Here is a 22,925-nt window from a genome sequence, read left to right as displayed (position 1 = left end):
TGCTTAAAGAGGGTGTCCCGGGAAAAAAAAAAAATTTCAAAGCTAGAAATACTGCAGCTGCTGACTTTTAAAATAAGGACACTTACCTGTCCCAGGGTCCAGCGATGTCGGCACCCGAGACCAAATCGTCCCTTGGTCCTCGGGTGCTGCCATTCTCTGTAAGGGAATCAGGAAGTGAAGCCCTGCGGCTTCACTTCCTGGTTCCCTACTGCGCATGCGCAAGTCACGCTGCGCTTCCTAACTGGTCCCCGCTGTCTCTCGTGTGTGTCCCAGCAGACAGCGCGGTGGGGACGGGAGGGGACGTAGACTCCCTTGGGAGTCTATGCCGGAAGTGGGTGCAAATACCTGTCTTAGACAGGTATCTGCACCCCCCACCCACCCTCAAAAGGTGCCAAATGTGACACCGAAGGGGCGGGGAGGGTTCCGAAAAGCGGAAGTTCCATTTTTGTGTGAACCTCCACTTTAAAAACAAAAGAATGATTTTCTGACAAATGGTCATATTTACAAAACATCAAACCTACTATGATCAGGAAGGGAACAGAATTGTTTTTTGACTACACAGAGAAAAGCTGGCACACCTATAAAGTGATTTCCCATATTTTGAAGAAAAGTAATGGACAGAACTACATATGAGGGGTCTTCAAAAAGTTTCTGCACTTTTTCTTATTAAAAAGCGTTAAAAAAAAAAAGTGCAAAAACTTTTTGAAAAACCCTTGTAATAACCCTGTAAAGACTATGGATTAGATAACAGGAATATCTCTTACATTTTGTGCAGTGGTAGGATCCGGCCGGACTGTGGTCATCAGCAAAGTGCTTGCATCTGCAGCGAATAGGCTGCGACCCATTCAGAGGCACATAGTGATAACACTTGCACTGGCATTTACTGACTTTACAAGGCAAGTGAATGGGGCGCTCATTAGGAAGCTCCTTAAAGTCGGTCTTATGTTGTTTGTACCTAAAAGACAGGTAACAGCTTTAAAGCACAGAGAAATCAAACATTTATGGTTTAGCACAATAAGGCTTAATGTACACGGGACGTTTTCACAGCCTCTCCTGAACGATTTAACTTGACAGACAGTAACCCATGTTTAAAACGTCCGTTTGGCCGCGTCTACATGCCGCGTCTGGTTCATACTGTCATACTGCACACCGCATGCGATTTGCAAAGGAGTCGCACAGCATTCCTGTGCCAATCACATGCAATTCTGTGCAGTGCGATTTAAGCCCTGGTTCCCACTGCACACCGCGATGCAATTTGCACAGGAATCGCACCACATGTGATTATGTGCAGTGCACATTGAACCCATTCATACTTGCACTGGTTTCTGCAAGAAAAAAGGTGCGGCAGCCTTTTTTTTTTGTTCACACTGGTACCAGATCACATGGACGTTTAGCAGTTTATGACCTGCTTTTGGGGTGTTATTAATTTTTAACTGATGCACGCAGCAGCGCAATTTGCTATGCGGTGCAGAAAGCGCACAGGAATTGCTGCGTTCCCCACACCACATGAGTGTGAGCCAGGGCTTAATGTAACAAATGTGAGCAGAACTGATAATTCAGGGACTAAAAGCCTAACAAGATGAATCAAATGGTCAAGACCCCTTTGCACTGGGGCACCTGCAAAGCGCCCTGAAAGAGCCGCTCCGGTCTCTCCAATGTGAAAGCTCGAGGGCTTTCACACTGGAGCGGTGCGCTAGCAGGACGCTAAAAAAGTCCTGCTAGCAGCATCTTTGGAGCGGTGAAGGAGCAGTGTGTATACCGCTCCTCCACCGCTCCTGCTCATTGAAATGAATGGGCAGCGCGGTTATACCGCCGGAAAAGCGCGGGTGGTTTTAACCCTTTCTCGGCCATTAGCGGGGGTTAAAGGCGCCCCGCTAGTGGCTGAATAGCACAGCGAAATTGACGGTAAAGCGCCGCTAAAAATAGCGGCGCTTTACTGCTGACGCACCCACCACCCCAGTGTGAAAGGGTCCTCAAGGGGATTCTCAACTATATAGCAGCTGGTAGTTGCATGTACAGTTGCTACAGAAGGAAGATGAGTGGGAAATAAGAAGAGATGTAAAGGGGAAGGAATTAGGCGTTCCCCCCTCTTAGGTTTCCCAATATTGCGATGGAGATCACAATGGCAATGTAAAGGAGGTACCATATACAGTGGATATAAAAAGTCTACACACCCCTGTTAAAATGTCAGGTTTCTTTGATGTAAAAAAGACAGAGATAAATCATTTCAGAACTTTTTCCAATTTTAATGTAACCTACAAACTGTACAACTCAGTTGAAAAACAAACTGAAATCTTTTGGGGAGGGGGTAAAAGAAAAAAAAACTAAAATAATGTGGCTGCATAGGTGTGCACACCCTCTTATAACTGCGGATGTAACTGTGTTCAAAATTAAGCAATTACATTCAAACTCATGTTAAATAGGAGTCAGTACCCACCTGCCATCATTTAAAGTGCTTCTGATTAACCGCAAATAAAGTTCAGCTGTTCTAGGAGGTCTTTCCTGACATTTCTTAGTCGCATCCTACAGCAAAAGCCATGGTCCGCAGAGATCTTCCAAAGCATCAGAGGGATCTCATTGTTAAAATGTATCAGTCAGGAGAAGGGTACAAAAGAATTTCCAAGGCATTAGATATAGCATGGAACACAGTGAAGACAGTCATCATCAAGTGGAGAAATAATGGCACAACAGTGACCAGGGCCGATGCAAGGATTTTTGACTACACAGGCAAAGGTGCTTTTGGTCCCTCCTCCAGGCCTCACTCGGCTTCCAGCTCCTCCCCAGGCTCACCATTTTCTCCCACACTCTGTGTGCTGCTGAAATGGAGGCGTTGCTACCGTTCAGCAAGGTGGGAGGAATTGTTTTTCTTCATCATCCAGCGATCTTCCCTCGCCTTGAGGGCAGGGGAGGGGGACGGTGTCATCGAGTGTCAGTGTTAAAGTCTTGCGCTGCAGCTCAGCTGGCACAGAAGGAGGAAAGGAGGAGTGCAGTAGTAGGCAGGGCCGGGATTTTAGTAAGGAGATGCAAGTGAAGCTAACAGCTGCGCTGCCTCCTGTCAGTGTGCGGATGAGCTGCGCTGTGCACAGGTTGGAGAAGGGCCGGCCGCCGGCGCCAGCATAAGCAATTCTTGGGGAACCTCTGGCTTTGGCGCCCCCCCTTCTGCTGGCGCCCTCAGGTGGCCGCCTTGGCTGCCTTATGCTGGCGCCAGCCCTGACAGTGACATTACCAAGAACTGGACGTTCCTCCAAAACTGATGAAAAGACAACAAGAAAACTGGTCAGGGAGGCTGCCAAGAGGCCTACAGCAACATGAAAGGAGCTGCAGGAATATCTGGCAAGTACTGGCTGTGTGGTACATGTGGCAACAATCTCCTGTATTCTTCATGTGTCTGTGCTATGGGGTAGAGTGGCAAGACTGAAGCCTTTTCTTACAAAGAAAAACTTCCAAGTTCGGCTAAATTTTGCAAAAATCTAAAGTCTCCCAAAAGCATGTGGGAAAATGTGTTATGGTCTGATGAAACCAAGGTTGAACTTTTTAGCCATACAGTAAAACCTTGGTTTGAGAGTAACATTTTTAAATAAATTTTGACTTAAGCGATGTCTTGATATACAAGTAGCGTCACGTCACAACTGAGTTTAAAAGAGAAGAAAGGTGCCTCTAAGTGTAGCAATACAGTTACATTTAATGAAGGTACAACATTTAGAAACATGGTTAACCACTTAAGGACCGAGCCTCTTTTTGAGATTTGTTGTTTACAAGTTAAAAACGTTTTTTTTTGCTAGAGAATTACTTAGAACCCCTAAACATTACACATTTTTTTTCTAACACCCTAGAGAATAAATTGGCGGTCGTTGCAATACTTTCTGACACACCGTATTTGCGCAGCGGTTTTGCAAGCGCACTTTTTTGGGAAAAAATACGCTTTTTTGAATTAAAAAATAAGACAACAGTAAAGTTAGCCCAATTTTTTTTTTTATTTTGTGAAAGATAATGTTACGCAGAGTACATTGATACCCAACATGTCACGCTTCAAAATTGTGCCCGCTCGTGGAATGGCGACAAACTTTTACCCTTAAAAATCTCCATAGGCGTCGTTTAAAAAATTCTACAAGTTGCAGGTTTTAAGTTACAGAGGAGGTCTAGAGCTATAATTATTGCTCTCGCTCTACTGATCGTGGCGATACCTCACATGAACACCATTTTCATATGCGGGTGCTACTCACGTATGCGTTCGGTCCTGCATGCAAGCTCGTCAGGACGAGCACTGTTTAAAAAAAAAAAAAAAAATTGTCACTTGTATGGAGACCGGTGGGGGCCATCTTCCCCTCACTCGTCTCCATACCCAGCTACTGACGGGACGCGATCGACTAAGCCGATGCCGACGGCTCTGGTAAGCGACGGAGGGCACCGGATCGCGGCGGGAGGGCTCCTCTCCCACCACCGATAAAAGTTATTTTGCTGCGAATCCGCCGCAGAGACCACTTTTATCTTGTAGCAGACCGCCCGCTGAAGACGAGGATACCAGGGCTATGGCAGCTAGCTGCTGCCATAACAACGATATCCTCCTTCAAACAGCCGCCGTATAACGACGACGGGCGGTCCGTAAGTGGTTCATGATTAAAAGAGGCACATCTATGTATGCAGGCATCCGGGATAAAGCTGTCCACATAGACCATCCTCCTCGCTTTCAGATCGTTCTATTGCAGGGTAGTTTTCCCGGTCATGATTGCAGACTGGCAGCAGTGAGAGCCGGCGGTGCAGGCAATGGTCTATGTGGATAGCTTTACCCTGGATACCTGCATACTTAGATGTGCCTCTTTTAATCATCAACCATGTGGGTTGCTAAATGTTGTACCTTCATTAAATGTAACCATATTGCTACACTTATAGGCGCCTCTCTTCTCTTTTATACTCTGTAGCTTCTGTTGGATTTTGCTTCTAATCCCCTTGTGGAGGCTTCCATTTGTGGATGGACATTTTATGGTTACACAACCTATCACATTGCTATAATCTTTTTATATGGACTATAGACTGAAGGTCTTATGAATAAATGCCTGTGGAACGAATCATTGGAGTTTCCATTATTTCTTATGTGGAAATTTGCTTTGATGTACAAGTGTTTTGGATTACAAGCATGTTTCCGGAACGAATTATGCTTGCAATCCAAGGTTTTACTGTAATTCCAAAAGATATGTTTGGCGCAAAAACAACACCGCACATTACCAAAAGAACACCATACCCACAGTGAAGCATGGTGGTGGCAGCATCATGCTTTGGGGCTGGTTTTCTTCAGCTGGAACAGGGTCCTTAGGCAAGGTAGAGGGAGTTATGAACAGTTCCACATACCAGTCAATATTGGCACAAAACCTTCAGGCTTCTGCTAGAAAGTTGAACATGAAGAGGAACTTCATCTTTCAATATGACAACGACCCAAAGCATACATCCAAATCAACAAAGGAATGGCTTCACCAGAAGGAGATTAACATTTTGGAATTGCCCAGCCAGAGCCCAGACCTGAATCCGGTTGAAAATCTGTGGGGTGATCTGAAGAGGGCTGTGCACAGGAGATGCCCTCGCAATCTGACAGATTTGGAGTGTTTTTTCAAAGAAGAGTAGGCAAATATTGCCAAGTCAAGATGTGCAATGCTGCTAGACTAATACCCAAAATGACTGAGTGCTGTAATAAAATCAAAAGGGGCTTCAACAAAGTATTAGTTTAAGGGTGTGCACACTTATGCAACCATATTATTTTATTTTTACTTCCCTCCACCTAAAAGATTTCAGTTTGTTGTTCAATTGAGTTGTACAGTTTTATAGGTCACGTTAAAGGTGGAAAAAGTTCTGAAATTATTTATCTTTGTCTCATTTTTTTACATCACAGAAACCTGACATTGTAACAGGGGTGTGTAAACTTTTTATATTCACTGTATACTGATCAGGTCCTGCACTCACCAGTATTCCTGCCCAGCATGTGATCAGTGCAGACCTCCTTTCTGCTAACCCAATGCCATACTCTCCATCACAACTCTGTATCCTCCCCTCTGCCAAATTAAGTGACAGCTTCTTCCTCTGTCTGCCACATGAGTTTCCGCCATAGTGATTAGCCCCAGGCAATGTGATAAAGATCCCACACATAACAGAACAATCATGTCCCGCACTCACCAGTCTTCCTGCCTCCCAGAATATGATCGGTGTAGGGAGGGTTGAGTCCTATTTCCTTCTCCCTGTCCACTACTGTTGCTCCTCCTCCCCAGCCACCCTCACCATTCTCCATTCTTCCTTCTGGCAAATTAATTGACAGCCCAATTTCTTCCCCTACCTGTCACATGACTGGTGGTCCCAGGCCCCCTTGCTCACCTGATGGGGCCCAGGCCCATACAGAATGTGACTGGCTGTACACCCTTATCGACGGCCCTGGTCAGCCTTCTGCCTCAACAATATTGCCTAGCTATCAACTGAACAGGATATGAAATTCAGTCTCATGAATAGCAGTTTGCTAGTATTATGCATTGACTGTACAAGAGTATCTAGTCTCCCCCACGAACTGGGGGCATGTTACGGTTTTAAAAATGTATTATTAAAAATCACCCTGTGCTACCCCAATTTCCTCTCCAAATCCACAAAGCTGTTAGGTGAAATTATCCCCCTGGATAATCAGAACAAATTACATCAAAATGCTCAGCGTCATCTCCCCACCAGAAATCACATTACCGATTAGTTATGTGATTACTGGTGGGGGTAATCAGTAAAGTGATTCATTCACTGTGCCATTCCTCCACCAAATGTTCACCTCCTTGGTGCTAAAGGTGATGAGTGTGTTGGATTTGAGCACTTTGACACTGAGGAGGTGAAGATTTGGAAGAAAAAAGGCACATTAAATGAGTCACTTTGGTTTTTTTTTTTTCATACTGGTGACATAAATGAGACTGTGTTTGAGTTTTATTTTATTTTTACTGATGTATTTTTATTGATTTATATTACGAGCAAGGCCCTCTGATTCCTCCTGTGTTGAATTGTATTGTAGCTGTACTGTGTGTCCTCACATTGTAAAGAAATCTAAAAAGGGAACTACCATCCAAATAGGCCATATAGGTTGCCACCATCCCTGATATCAGGAGAAAGAGAGAAAACCCCTCAAAGAGTTGATATTGATACAAATGTACAAAAATATATAAATATAACAATATGAAAAGCATCTAATACAATTCACTGCATACACAATAAAATAAGGATATGGATATGCTGGTGTAGAATTCGAATGTATATTCGTGTAATCTTCCACCTAGGGCCTACGCGTTTCGGGACTACCTAACGAATCCCTTCATCAGGGGCAATTGGTAGGAGGAATCACACTGCATAATGAGATGTAAATTGGAATAATTAGAAATCATATGCATTAACCGTATTGTCTGCATCCTAGACCATCAGTATAATTGGACATCAAAAAACATGGAAACTATAACTGCCAAGATCCCGGGGGCGAGCGCGTGCAAAGCGCCCTGGACCTCCAAAGGAAAGCCGGGCGTTTTGCTGGCTCCGCCCTCTCTACACTGGGACCAGTGTAGACAGGGCGGAGCCAGTAACACGCCCGGCTTTCCTTTGGAGGTCCAGGGCGCTTTGCCCCCCCCCCCCCCCCGGGATCTTGGCAGTGAGTCTCTGTGATTGAATATGCTAGGGTATGTATTTTTATTTTTCATTTCATTTTTATTTCGTATGTCATCTTTATTTTTTATTTTCATTGGTTACTTTTGTTCTAGTTTCCATGTTTTTTGATGTCCAATTATACTGAATGGTCTAGGATGCAGACAATATGGTTAATGCATATGATTTCTAATTATTCCAATTTACATCTCATTATGCAGTGTGATTCCTCCTACCAATTGCCCCTGATGAAGGGATTCGTTAGGTAGTCCCGAAACGCGTAGGCCCTAGGTGGAAGATTACACGAATATACATTCAAATTCTACACCAGCATATCCATATCCTTATTTTATTGTGTATGCAGTGAATTGTATTAGATGCTTTTCATATTGTTATATTTATATATTTTTGTACATTTGTATCAATAAAATTGTTTTTTACTACTTTGTTGCCTTTAAAGTCCCACCAACTCTTTGAGGGGTTTTCTCTCTTTCTCATGTTGTAAAGATGTTCCTGCTATATAAATCCTTAATAATAATAATAATAATAATAATAATAATAATTACACTTCACATGATTTTTACATGTAGTCCCTAAGGTGTATGGTCACATTGATTTATTGCACATTGATTTTGGGTTTCACAGTACATCAATAAATATTTGATATAAATTTTGACATGGGGGAAATTTGTGTGATTATTCCTGGGGGTATAGCACTGGGTATTTTACTGCAGTATATAGCTGAGCAATAAGACAAATAGACCTATTTTCCTTTCCACAAACACACAAATATAATTTACCTATAAAAAAACATCTACTGCCAAATAACCAACTCCACACTCTGGAAGAATAAAGAATTAATGTTCACTTTCTCTGTTTGTTGGCTTTACACTACTGCTGCTGTATTGTTTATTTTCCTTTTTTCTATATTTTTTTTTTACTTACCTTTGTAAAATATTCACTTTATACAGTCATTAATACTAAAGGGGTGCTCCAAAAATGATCCTAAACTTTTCAGAGAAAGTTTCTGCAATCTTATTCATAATGTAAATGTAATTAAACTAAACAGCAAATGTGTGTCACCCTATGCTCAACAGGGCCGGATTTATAACCTAATGTAACAACTAGATCAGCAATTCTAAAGCAGAGTTCCATGGAATCCAAGGGTTCCTCCAGAGTTTCTCAAGCGTTCTTTATGCTGCGTGAAAACAGAAAAAAAAGCAGGGGGTGCCTCTGAGTGTGGAGTCTTGGAAAGAGCCATTTGGTAGTGATGAATAAATATAGCACTCACATTTGATGGAGGAAGTTTTTTTGGCTTGTCATCTGTGGAAGTCTTAACATCTTTAGCAGAGATCGGCAGTCAAGTGGAAAATGAAGAGGCAGCAGCGTCTGGGTGTCCTTGGCTTGCTTGACACTCTTCTGAAATGCAGAGCCAGGATGCTGATGGGCAGAAACAGACAGGAGTGCTGTGGCCGAGGAAGCTAAACTGTGTGCAACGCTGTAGAGTGGCGGCTTCTCTGTGTCCTTGGCTGGCTCGGCAATCTCCACTGGGATGAGGTGATGACGTCTCTCCATCAGGAAAGTTTTCCCTATGGTTTAACAAAGGGGTGGAGCCCCAAAACGCGTAACCAAGCCCCCTGACAGAGAGACATCATCACCTCATCCCAGCGGAGTTTGTCGAGCCAGCCGAGGACACAGAGAAGCCACCGCTCTACAGCACTGCACACTGTTTAGCTTCCCCAGCCACAGCACTCCTGTCTGTTTCTGACCAGCAGCTTCCTGGCTGAACTCTGCATTTCAGAAGTTTGTCAAGCAAGCCAAGGACACCCAGAGGCTGATGCACACATCGCTGGCCTCTCCATTCTTCAGCGCTTCCTTCTCACCACCCACCAGCTTCCCGGCTGATCTCTGCACAACACCATCTGCTTTCCTGCTGATCTCTGCTAGAGATGTTAAGACTTCCACAGATGACAATCCGATACTTCCTCCATCAAATGTGAGTGCTATGTACAGTCATCGCTACCAAATAGCTCTTTCCAAGACTCCACACTCAGATAGAGGCACCCCCTGCTTTTTTTCTGTTTTCAAAGAACGCTTGAGAAACTCTGGAGGAACACTTGGATTCCACGGAACTCTTCTTTAGAATGGCTGATCTAGTTGTTACATTGGGTTATAAATCTGTCCCTGTTGAGCATAGGGTGATGCACATATTTGCTGTTTAGTTTAATTACATTTACATTATGAATAAGATTGCAGAAACTTTGAAGTTTAGGATAATTTTTGGAGTACCAAAATAGCTGTTTGCAATACTCCACACTCAGATAGAGGCGCCCCCTGCTTTTTTTCTGGTTTCACACACTTGATTTACACTGGATCTATATAGGGGTGTTGCCTCTTCCCTCCAAAATGTTGATCTTTTTAACTATTTACCCCCCTTTTTCATCCCACACATCTACCCCGCTGCATTACTGGTCTGGCTACAGCAGCGCCATCGTTTTTTCCTACCGAGTTCCTGCTGTGGATAATTGACATTCCATTTAACGATGCCTGCATAGCCCAGGAGTTATCGACACTTGGCAGAGCCAGCACCATGACGTCAAGGATCTTTGTTGCTGTCTGCAAGGGGAGAGGGACATTCTTCTTACTGAGAACCAATGTGTGGAGTATTTTCCCACTGACCTCCAATAGATATGTTTTAGCAGCGGTTGAGAAAAAAGGTTGAGAAAGACTGAACAAGATATGGGGTACCTTTACCTGTGTGTACAAAAGCAGGGGGTCTCAGGTCCCACAAGTTTACAGTCCATTCCAGTTGGTGATCTCCAGCTGACAAATAATCTGTTTTGCATTCTAATTGGAAGTACTTTTTTCTTGTATTCCTCATATTCTTCTGGGGTAAAAAGTTTTCCTCCATCATCTTCACCAACAATTCTTAAAAAAAAAAAAAAAGTCCCACATTAGTCACAATCGGAGCAAAATAAAATGAAAGGTTTACGTGATATATATTATATTAACAAATTATTGGGATGCCTTCCTTTATACGCACATGAAATTTAATGGCATCCCAGAGTTGGCCCACCCTTTGCAGCTATAACAGCTTCAACTCTTCTGGGAAGGCTGTCCACAAGGTTTAGGGGTGCGTCTATGGAAATTTTTGACCATTCTTCCAGAAGCGCATTTGTGAGGTCAGACACTGATGTTGGACAAGAAGGCCTGGCCTCGCAGTCTCTGCTCGAATTCATCCCAAAGGTTTTCTTTCGGGTTGAGGTCAGGTCAGTCAAGTTCCTCCATCCCAAACTCGCGCATGCACACTATATTGCCAAAAGCATTGAGTCACCCCTCCAAATCATTTGGTGGAGGGGGGATTATGATAAGGGTTTGTTTTTCAGGGGTTGGGCTTGGCCCCTTAGTTCCAGTGAAGGGAACTCTTAAGCCATCAGCATACGAAGACACTTTGTACAATTTCATGCTCTCAACTTTGTGGAAACAGTTTAGGGATGGCCCCTTCCTGTTCCAACATGACTGTGCACCAGTGCCCAAAGCAAGATCCATAAACACATGGATAAGCGAGTTTGGGGTGGAGGAACTTGACTGGCCTGCAGAGTCCTGACCTCAACCCAAAAGAACACATTTGGGATTAATTAGAGGGGAGACTGCAAGCCAGGCGTTTTTGTCCAACATCAGAGCCTGACCTCACAAATGCGCTTCTGGAAGAATAAGAATGGAGAAGAAGAAGGGAGCTTTGGACTTTTTAGGCACAACACTACGCAAATAACATCTTTAATGTATATAAAAATACGCAATAATGACAATAAGATTTAAAATTCACACTAATGGTTTGTACATACTGTAGATTAATCAGGATATGGCACTTTTTATATTCCCAGTATCCACAGTACCACTCTGTGGTGATACATGGTCAAATTTGTTGTTTCTTCTGGAAGAATGGTTAAACATTCCCATAGACACACTCCTAAACCTTGTGGACAGCCTTCCCAGAAGAGTTGCAGCTGTTATAGCTGCAAAGGGTGGACAAACTCAATATTGAACCCTACGGACTAAGACTGGGATGCCATTAAAGTTCATGTGCGTATAAATGCAGGCGTCCCAATACTTTTAGTAATATAGCGTATGTCCATGGGATTCAATGTTTAAATTACAACTTCAGCGAAACCTTTTTGAATAGATTATGGACACCTCAGGATTTTATTGCTGTCAATTAAACCATTGGGGAGATTTCCCTCATTATTTATCCCAGAGGAACCAGGACAAAAAAAAAATTAAAAAAGTGGGTTGTAAGTCTTAACATTTTTTTTTTTAAAATAATCTCCCATTGTTTTGGGAAGACTCCTTCGGAAGTGGGGGTGTGTGGAGGATTGAGGATGTGGCGTGTGTCCATAGAAGGCTCATAGAGCCTGGGCTACCCAGAATCTGGACGTGGTTGCTCATAGAGCCTGGGCTACCCAGAATCTGGACGTGGTTGCCCTGCGCCTTATGTCTTTACACACTACCATGATGATAAGCTTGTTTAAGGTAGATGGGTAACAAGTCGTTCCCAATATGCTGAGGTTGACCAGGCGGGAAGAATGTTTGACCAGTAATCTTAATTAGCCTACTTTAGACACAATGATAGCCTTTATGTCCCGTTACTCATTTTATATACTGGGAAGGTTGTTACGGTTAGATTGGTAATCTTTTATTTTGTTATGAAAAGGAGATGTGTGTTGCTATGTATAATGGCACTTGTAATCTCTGTCTATTTTTATATTCTCTGAATAAACATAATTGAAAGCAAAATAGGTGGGTTGTTTCAATGAAACAGGAAACACAGGCAGCAATTAAAAAAAACTCATTGAGGTTCTAACCTTCCCCTTTTCCCTTTACTAATAATTTTTATTTTTTTTTAATTCTCTCACTGTCCCCATTGGGGAGGTTCTATCCAAAACAAACTGAAAATAGGTAAAAAAACAAATGTACATAAAAGGTATTTGTAAACTGTGTGGTTACATGCAATGCTTTATAACATTTCCACTTTCACTTGAGTGTTTGACACAAAAAAAAAAAACAGAACTAAAGCAACTTGTGAGAGCTATCAGATGAAGCACTTTACCACTTTTGCGACAAAATTCATTGTATCACTACTGGACTTCACATTGAGGCTCTACATGTCCATATAATAAACAATATGTTGGACAGACCATACGTCCATTTCCCGTTCGAGTTAATGAGCATATAATATAGCAAATATAAAGAAAGGAGTTACAAATCAGCGTCCCCAAACACTACCTTCGATATCACAATAAAGACCCTAACGGTACTCAATTCCTTATCATTGATAAATATTTATCTCCATGGAGGGGGAGGGGTGGGTCCTAGCATAATGGATGTATCATGGTTAGAAACTTTTTGGATATACGAACTTAAATCTTATAGGCCATATGGCATGAATGTTGACTGGGACATTAATGCTTTTATCAATACAGCTTGAATTTTTATTGTCCTTTGTACAATCACGTTTACATCTTACGTTTTATTTAATTGTTCTATTAATGTGACTATTGACCAGTCCAGAATGAGGCCAGGTTCACGTTCCAGGGACCCACTTATGCTCAATGCTGTCCAGAGTGATGCTTGACCAGTGCCGGATTGAGACTCGGTTTCCATTCCAGAGACCTGCTCATATTGAATGTTTTTTAGAGTGAGGCTTGGAATGCGTTTCATATACTTAGCTCAGCTCTGGTTTATTATTATTCATCCGGATGGCTCCCGTGTCATCTAGCTGAATTGTGAGGGCATATCAGCTGATGATCATGCTGAGGATTGATCCACAGGGATCCTATTACTGTTCAGTTTCAGACAGAGGCTTGATCTGCAGGGAGGATTACTGTTCAGTTTCAGACAGAGGCGTGGATCGCTACCAGGAAGCCATGAAGGATAAGGCTGCATGATTGAGAGATGTCCTATTGGCTAGGGCTCAACTCTATCCAAGCCTCACTGTGGATTAGTACCTATCACTACTGGAATTCACATTGAGGCTTGGAGCGCACGCCGGATACCATGATGGACGTGGCCACGTCAAAATGTTTTATACAGGTTTGTTTAATTATTGCCAATTACTGTGTGTGTATTATTGTGCAATGCATGGATTTGGACTCATACCCCAGTTGAAGTCTTTGTGGATGAAACGCGTCAAATCTGACAAGTCCTTTTTATGCCATTGCACTTTTTGAACTTTTCATGCTTTTGCGATCACGTTTAATTGATGCATAATATCCCGCACTTTCTGTAAAGCTTTCTACTTTTACTAAATCCGTAACCAAACGGTTTTAACACTATGTGGAGGCTTTTTGTCTTTTTTGGATGCCACAATCTATAACCTACCAAATGATTTGGCTGTGAAGGAAATTTGATTGTTTATGGATACCATCTTGATGATCACCACCTTGCTTGGTTGACAAGTGGCTCAGGTGCGAAGGAGGAATTGCACCACTTATTTGTGGACAACATTCCTGTGACCCCTTGACAATTATATGCCTGCTGCCTTCTGGTAAGCGTATTTAATTTTCTCCCCTTGGTGGTGGATGCACACATCATGGAGACTCCTTAAAGTGGTTGTAAACCCTTACACGCTACTTGTACCTTCAGGTAAGCCTATAATAAGGCTTACCTGTAGGTACTGGAAATATCTCCTCAACCTGCACAGTTTAGGAGATACTTACCATATACACTTGTGCCAATGTCATCGGCGCATGCACGCTAAAGAAAGGGCATGATCGTGCCGCTTCTATAGGGCCCGCGCCATGACCATCGGCTCCCACGTGCATGCATGGGAGTGACATCACGCCACTCGGCCAGTCACAGAGCCGGAGTCCACAGCCCCGGAAGGAAGAGGGGTGAAGATGGATGCGGCCACCAGCAGGGACATTGCGGGCTTCGTTTTCAGGTACGTGCAACATAATGGGCTAGTATGCAATGCATACTAGCCCATTATGCTTTTACTTTGCGGGGGAATAAAGAGGAAGTAAAACCCATCAGGGTTTACTTCCTCTTTAAGTTCTACACTCTTGGATATCTTCCCACAAATACATGTGAATGAATTGATATTTCAATAATGAATCACCAATGGGATTATACTATTAATGTTGGTTTCATATACAGAAACGTTTGCACAGTGCACTTTAATTTATGTCAATAATCAGATGTTTGAATCAAAAAGGGCTGCCAACTCGGATGCTCTTGAATAAAAGTTCTTTATTGGTTACATGGGTACACGAGTACAGGCTATACGCTGATGCGTCTCCGAATTTTCACGCTTTAGTAACCTATTCACATTTAATATGGAGACTAGCATGCAAAAAAAAAACAAATGATCATTTGTCCAATAATCTCATTGTCTGTACAGGCTTAGGGCTCAATTCTGGTTGGAATGAAGATCTAGCAGAAGACTCTATGTAAGATATGCACCTAAACTACTTGTGTTTATGCCTCGTTCAGAAGGCCCATATATTCTCCAAAGACACGCTGGTAGGTTAATTGGCTCCTGTCTAAATGGGCCCTATGTGTGTGTAGGAATGTGAGTTAGGAACCTTAGATTGTAAGCGCCTCGAGGGTAGGGACTGATGTGAATGTACGATGTATATGTAAAGCGCTACGTAAATTGATGGCGCTATATAAAAGTACCTGAAATAAATTAATATTGTGAATGGGCTGTTTTTCTTGGCCGGCAAGAGCTACACGCAAGCAGCTCATTCTTTTAAGACACTGAAACTGCATGGACACAGCCACTCATCCTAACGTGACAGATGTGCGGGTGTGGATAAGCAGCCCCAAACGCACACTCTCTGATTTGAGGCCACTTACCTGCACACCTATCACATTAGACAAGTGGCTGTGTGTGTGTGCAGCAGCCGCGTCCTAACAGACCTGAATGGGATTCTTGCACGTTCCACCTGCCAGCTAGGGAGGCAAAAATACAGTTGTATGCAAAAGTTTAGGAAACCATGACAATTTCCATGATTGTCATTTATAAATATTTTGGTGTTTGGATCAGCAATTTCATTTTGATCTATCAAATAACTGAAGGACACAGTAAATTTTCAGTAGTGAAATGAGGTTTATTGGATTAACAGAAAATGCGCAATATGCATCAAAACAAAATTAGACAGGTGCATAAATGTGGGCACCCCAACAGAAAAATCACATCAATATTTAATAGAGCCTCCCTTATCAGAAATAACAGCCTCTAGACGCTTCCTATAGCCTGTAATGAGTGTCTGGACTGTGGATGAATGTATTTTGGACCATTCCTCCTTACAAAACATCTCCAGTTCAGTTAGGTTTGATGGTTGCTGAGCATGGACAGCCCGCTTCAAATCACCCCACAGATGTTCAATGATAGTCAGGTCTGCGGACTGGGATGGCCATTCCAAAACATTGTACTCGTTCCTCTTCATAAATGCCCGAGTAGATTTTGAGCAGTGTTTTGGGTCGTTGTCTTGTTGAAATATCCAGCCCCGGCGTAACTTCAACTTTGTGACTGATTCAACATTAGTCTCAAGCATCTGTTGATATTGAGTGGAATCTATGCGACCCTCAACTTTAACCAGATTCCCAGTACCAGCACTGGCCACACAGCCCTACAGCCCTCCACCAAATTTTACTGTGGGTAGCAAGTGTTTTTCTTGGAATGCTGTTATCACGGTAATAGGTCTGACCAGTTGTTATGATGGTCAGAAATATAGCAATGTAAGAATTGCTCCAAGGACTGATTGGCTCGTTCTGCGGCCCTATTAGACTGGGGGTGATACGCATTCTTAATCGTGAAACAATTGAGACCCCTATAATCAAAAGGTCTCAGTTCACCGCTCTTCTTCACAAAGAAGAAACCAGCACCAGCAGGAGACGAGGATTTGCGGATGAAACCTCGAGAAAGTGCGTCTGCAACATACTCCTCCATGGCCTTATCCTCCAAGACCGACAAAGGGTAAACCCGGCCACGAGGGGGTATGGCACCAGGTAACCAATAACCAGCGGAAACCTAGGTGGGGAAATAACTTGGAACTGGATTATCTCATGGTGAAGAGCCCCTACGGCCATGGACAACGGAACCGTCTCATGAGTCACATGGGCAGGCTGTAGAGGTCTCCCGTCAAGAGCCTCAATGGCAAGTGGAGTGTCACGCAGCTGCAGCGGAATCGAGTGCTGCGATACACAGGCAGCATCAATGAACAGGCCTGCAGCCACAGAGTCGATTAGAGCCTGTATCTCGATGGACGACTCAGCCCAAGAAAGGGTGACCGAAACCAGGGGCTTATCCTTCTGTATAACTGGGGATGAAACAACGCCACCTAAGGTCTGTCCATGACAGGACCTCAAGGTTCGGGCGTTCCCTGGACGGGTAGGACAAGACTTCAAAAAGTGATCTGCCTGGCCACAATAAAGGCACAATCTCTCCCTCCTACTAAAGGCTCTCTCATCCGCAGAGAGACGCGTGAAGCCCAAGTGCATGAGTTCATCTTCACTGACCGACTCTGTACCAGGAGGCATGGGAGGTGAGGGAGGCACGGGTGGGACTGCAAAGCTCGGAGGCAAACGTACAGGTGGCTTCCAAAAGCGCTCCTTAAAAGAGAGTCTCTCTGAGTCTGGAGTCAATGAGGATGCAAACGTGATCAACCTCTCCAGCTCAGTGGGTATATCTCGGGCTGCTATCTCATCCTTGATGGAATCCGAGAGATTATGAGAAAAAGCAGCCACGAGGGCCTCATTGTTCCCAGCAACCTCTGCTGCCAGAGTACGGAATTCAATGGCGTAGTCGGCAACAGTTCTCGTACTCTGATGGACATGAGGCACTTGGCAGCAGAAGCAGAGCGTGCGGGAACGTCAAATACCCTTTTAAAGGAGGCCACAAAGTCAGGGTAACGCAAGACAACAGGTTTTTGCGTCTCCCATAGAGGGTTTGCCCAGGCCAAGGCTCTCTCAGAAAGCAAAGATATCAAGAAACCTACTTTGCTTCTGTCCGTAGGAAACGAATGGGGCAGCATCTCAAAGTAAATCTCAACCTGGTAGAGAAACCCTCTGCATTGAATTGGATCGCCCCCAAATCTCTGTGGAAGCAGAGCGGAACCAGACATACCTCCTATAGAGGTAATACTCGAGGCGGGTGCCTGCACAGAGACTGGCACAGCAACAGGGACGGCCTGCAACTCAGGTTGTACCAGAGCAGCCACAGTGGGCGTTTCCAGGTGAGCCGTGCGACTCAGGAGTGTTTGTAACGCTATGGCAAACTGATCCATGCAGTGATCTTGCTCATCCAATCTGGAAAAAAAATATTACTAACAAGTGGATTGACTGTATCTTCTGAATTCATGGCCTTCGCCTACTATCAGGAACCATGAATCAGACCGAGACAGACGTAAAGTTAAATCACATTTGTTTATTAATAATAATAATAATGTAAACAGAGTAAGCGTAGTCAAAGCAAGCCAGAGTTCAGTAAGAGCCCTTGCACACTGGGGCAGGGGGCGGCGTCGGCGGTAAAACGCTGCTATTATTAGCGGCGTTTTACCGTCAGTATGCGGCCGCTAGCGGGGCGGTTTTACCCCCCGCTAGCGGCCGAGAAAGGGTTAAATACCACCGCAAAGCGCCTCTGCAGAGGCGCTTTGCCGGCGGTATAGCCGCGCCGTCCTATTGATTTCAATGGGCAGGAGCGGTAAAGGAGCGGTATACACACCGCTCCTTCACCGCTCCGAAGATGCTGCTAGCAGGACTTTTTTTACTGTCCTGCCAGCGCATCGCTCCAGTGTGCAAGCCCTCGGGGCTTGCACACTGGAATGAAAGTAGCGGCACTTTCGGGGCGGTTTGCAGGCGCTATTATTAGCGCAATAGCGCCTGCAAACCGCCCCAGTGTGCAAGGGCTCTAAGCAAATGTCAGAGAGCCAGAGATAAACGTAGTAGTACAGCAAGCAGGATCAGGAGCCAGAAGGAACGTCAGCCGAGCAAGTCTTCAACAGGAACGCTGGAGAAAGTCTCTGTGATGTTGACAAAGGTGAAGGTAGAGATCAAGTGAGCTGGACAACTTTAAGTAGGCAGGACTGACGAGCAGAATCAACAACAGCTGGGTAACTGTGGAGAGAGATGGGAGCTGGCAATTAGCCGACAGCTGAGCGGCCAGCTCAGAGAAGGAAGGGCTGAGCCCAGCCCTGACAGCTGTGTTCTTTTGCCGCCATGCATAATGCCCCTTGTTATGACCAAATAACTCAATCTTTGTTTCATCAGTCCACAGCACCTTATTCCAAAATGAAGCTGGTTTATCCAAATGTGCGTTTGCATACCTCAAGCGACTACGTTTGTGGCATGTATGCAGAAAAGGCTTCTTTCGCATCACTCTCCCATACAGCTTCTCCCTGTGCAAAGTGCGCTGAATTGTTGAAGGATGCACAGTGACACCATCTGCAGCAAGTTGATGTTGTATGTCTTTGGAGGTGGTCCGTGGGCAGTTTTTGACCGTTCTCACCATCCTTCGCCTTTGCCTCGCCAATATTTTATGTGGCCTGCCACTTCTGGCCTTAACAAGAACTGTGCCTGTGGTCTTCCATTTCCTCACTATGTTCCTCACAGTTGACATTGACAGCTTATATCTCTGCGATAACTTTTTGTAGCCTTCCCCTAAACCATAATGTAGAAAAATCTTTGTTTTCAGGTCATTTGAGAGTTGTTTTGAGGCCCCCATGTTGCCCCTCTTCAGAGGAGAGTCAAAGAGAACAACAACTTGCAATTGGCCACCTTAAATACCTTTTCTCATGATTAGATGCACCTGACTATGAAGTTCAAGGCTTAATGAGCTCACCAAACCAATTGTGTGTTCCAATTAATCAGTGCTAAGTAGTTACAGGTATTGAAATCAACAAAATGACAAGGGTGCCCAAATTTATGCACCTAATTTAGTTTTGATGCATATTGCGCATTTTCTGTTAATCCAATAAACCTCATTTCACTACTGAAATATTACTGTGTCCTTCAGTTATTTGATAGATCAAAATGAAATTGCTGATCCAAACACCCAAATATTTATAAATGACAATCATGGAAATTGTCAGGGGTTCCTAAACTTTTGCATACAACTGTATATGGGCCTCTTGTAAACAAGGTCTTAAGCCTCCTACACACGATCAGATTTTAGGACGACTGTTTGTCTGTTTTTTGTGGCATGCTAGTCTCATGTGAAAAGTGAAGAGGTTACTCACCATACAAAAATTCTCGTACGACAGAATACAATGTCAGAAGTGACGTAATGTGTTGACCAGTAGCGGCCGGTGCTCAAAATTTTTGGGGGGGTGCAAACTGAAAAATACTGAACCCCCCCAAATCAATTGCAGCTCCACTGTGCCCATCATATGCAGCCACTTGTGCCCATCAAATGCAGCCATTGTGCCCATCAAATGCAGCCACTTGTGCCCATCAAACGCAGCCACTTGTGCCCATCAAACGCAGCCACTTGTGCCCATCAAACGCAGCCACTTGTGCCCATCATATGCAGCCACCTGTGCCCATCAAACGCAGCCACCTGAGCCCATCAAACGCAGCCACCTGAGCCCATCAAACGCAGCCACCTGAGCCCATCAAACGCAGCCACCTGAGCCCAAACGCAGCCACCTGTGCCCATCAAACGCAGCCACCTGTGCCCATCAAACGCAGCCACCTGTGCCCATCAAACGCAGCCACCTGTGCCCAAACGCAGCCACCTGTGCCCATCAAACGCAGCCACCTGTGCCCATCAAACGCAGCCACTTGTGCCCATCAAACGCAGCCACTTGTGCCCATCAAACGCAGCCACTTGTGCCCATCATATGCAGCCACTTGTGCCCATCATATGCAGCCACCTGTGCCCATCAAACACAGCCACCTGAGCCCATCAAACACAGCCACCTGAGCCCATCAAACGCAGCCACCTGTGCCCATCAAACGCAGCCACCTGTGCCCATCAAACGCAGCCACCTGTGCCCATCAAACACAGCCACTTGCGTCCATCATATGCAGCCACCTGTGCCCATCAAATGCAGCCACCTGTGCCCATCACCCCCCCCCCCCCCCCACTCGCGAGGTTTGCGCCTCTGGCTGCTCCCCCCCCCCCGAACGTGTGGATCAGGGGGGATGAGGGGGGAATGCAGCCAACTCAGCTGAGGGGACGGGGGGCGGCGCCCGTGCGCCTACAGTGCACAGGCCGCCACTGGTGTTGATTAATTTTGTATGTGCTCTTTCGTTTCTGAACATGCGTAGTCTTGCTCTTATGATTTTTTTCGTACAAAAACCATACTAATTAAACGAAAATCAGACGTTGAGTTCACATCTGACAATAATTTTATATTGTGTTAACAGATGCTGCTGATAGGATATCGCTGGATTGGTGAAGGAGTCAGATAAGTATTAGGGGGCGGGGGATTTTTTGAACAGGTAGTGGGACATTTTTAACCTTTAGGCCCCTTTCACACGATCGGACCGTTCAGGTCCGCCTGTCAGTTTTGACGGCGGACCTGAACAGGCGCTCCATGCTAGTCTATGGAGCGTCAGATGTCAGCGGAGACATGTCCGCTGACATCCGATCCCGTCCGATCCGCTAAAAGCAGACGGATGGCTCTACGTCCAGGTCCGTCGCTGGCGGATCGGATCGGGTGAGATCGGATGAAAACGGACATGCTTTCCGTTTTCATCCGATCCCTCCATAGGCGGCAGCGGCGCCTGACAAGCCCCTCCCCGCTCAGTGAGCAGAGAGGGACCTGTCATCCGCCGGCTCAGCGGAGATCAACGGACAGATCTCCCGCTGAGCCGGCGGACTGAGGCAGGCTCCGTGGAAACGGAGTCCGCCTCGTGCGAAAGGGGGCTAATGAAGGAAATGCATTAAGGTAAAAAAAAAGTTGTGACTTTTAGCTGAATGTAATAAATCTCTGTTGAGGTTTTTCTGGCAGTACGGCCCCTTCAAACATCCAGTGCCAAATTCAGAAAAGCCCTGCCACCAACTTTTGTCTGACGAAGAAACAGAATCGACTAACCGAAAATCGGTAGATCGTTAGTCTGACAAAATTTGACTTCCGATTTTCGTATTGTGTGTACGGGTCTTAAGATGTATATAATTCTTCTAATGACTTCACACACGTGTGTGTGTTTACACTCATACATTCTGCTGGCCCTGGACACAGCTACGTCCTACTTCACACATTTTCCTTTTGTAGACGCAGCTATGTGTGTACAGCCCATTTATTCCGACAGACGTGTACAAATCTTGATGTAAACGCAGTGTTCTAGACAGATGTGTGAATGAGCCGTAAAAGCTCTGTGCGTCGTAGTACACCGCGGTGTCCAAAAGTAGTGCATGGGCGCTTTTTGAGGCTCATGTAAAAAGGTATGACTGGTCATCAATAAATCCCCCCAATGACCCCTATAGATCTCTATGTGTGAGGACAATAATCAGTAACAGGGCGATGCACAGTGCTGTCCCATATTGCTGGGATTTAGTAGAATGAAGGACACATCAGCTGAACAGACAGTGACTGGAGTTGTAGTTGTCGTATCTTAGCAACCAATGCCGTGTATAGAATGAATTAGACAGTGAGATAGAACGAGCCCCCTCCCCCTCCCCTCTATAGATCATATAATGAACGGTGCCCACTGACCGGGGTACTCACCTCCTGTACTCCACGTAGTCGTCTATGGCCCCTGCGGCCCCCTGGAAGTGAAGTCTCTCCATGGTGTCGGGGCAGGTGGAGGAGGTGACCCAGGAAGACAGCTGACACGGAAGGAGCCTGGGCTGTCCATGTGGGCGGCTCCTCACCAACCTGCTACAACAGGGATGTCTGATCCCAGCTGCCTGCATAGACAAGCCTGCACTTCTACAGAACTACAAGTCCCAGCATGCCCACACTATACAGCTGACTACATTTCAAATTATTTCCCAGGGATGTGTCACTGCTCAGTACCAGACCTAGACTGGAAAAACACAAGGGGGCTCGCCTCAATACAGGAATTAATGGCTGTTCTCCTTAAACGCTTCAGCCCCGGAAGATTTTACCCCCCCTTCCTGACCAGAGCACTTATTGCGATTCGGCACTGCGCTGCTTTAACTGACAATTGTGCGGTCGTGCGATGTCCCAAACAAAATTGATGTCTTTTTTTTCCCCCCACAAATAGAGCTTTCTTTTGGTGCTATTTGATCTTCTCTGCTTTTTTTATTTTTTGCGCTATAAACAAAAAAAGAGCGACAATTTTGAAAAAAACACAATATTTTGTACTTTTTG

At 44.8% G+C, this 22,925-nt stretch overlaps 1 protein-coding gene across 2 annotated transcripts in view; it reads right to left on the bottom strand.

Annotated features, from left to right (window-relative positions):
- FAM221A (family with sequence similarity 221 member A) overlaps positions 1-22,504 on the bottom strand; it is a 45,540-nt gene extending 23,036 nt beyond the window's left edge. The window contains exons 1-3 of one of the 2 annotated variants that reach the window (XM_073630105.1): positions 22,305-22,504; positions 10,396-10,569; positions 765-955 (exon numbers count right to left, since the gene is read on the bottom strand). In XM_073630105.1, coding sequence (XP_073486206.1) covers positions 765-955; positions 10,396-10,487 — 283 coding nt within the window. In that variant the 5' untranslated portion in view covers positions 10,488-10,569; positions 22,305-22,504. The remainder of the gene's footprint in view (positions 1-764; positions 956-10,395; positions 10,570-22,304) is intronic. The other variant, XM_073630104.1, reaches the window with a different exon arrangement.
- Between the last annotated feature and the right edge of the window lie 421 nt (positions 22,505-22,925).

Source organism: Aquarana catesbeiana, linkage group LG05, assembly GCF_042186555.1.
Source record: "Aquarana catesbeiana isolate 2022-GZ linkage group LG05, ASM4218655v1, whole genome shotgun sequence".
Taxonomy (NCBI): Eukaryota; Metazoa; Chordata; class Amphibia; order Anura; family Ranidae; genus Aquarana; species Aquarana catesbeiana.
This window is presented reverse-complemented; position numbering and strand designations above follow the sequence as displayed.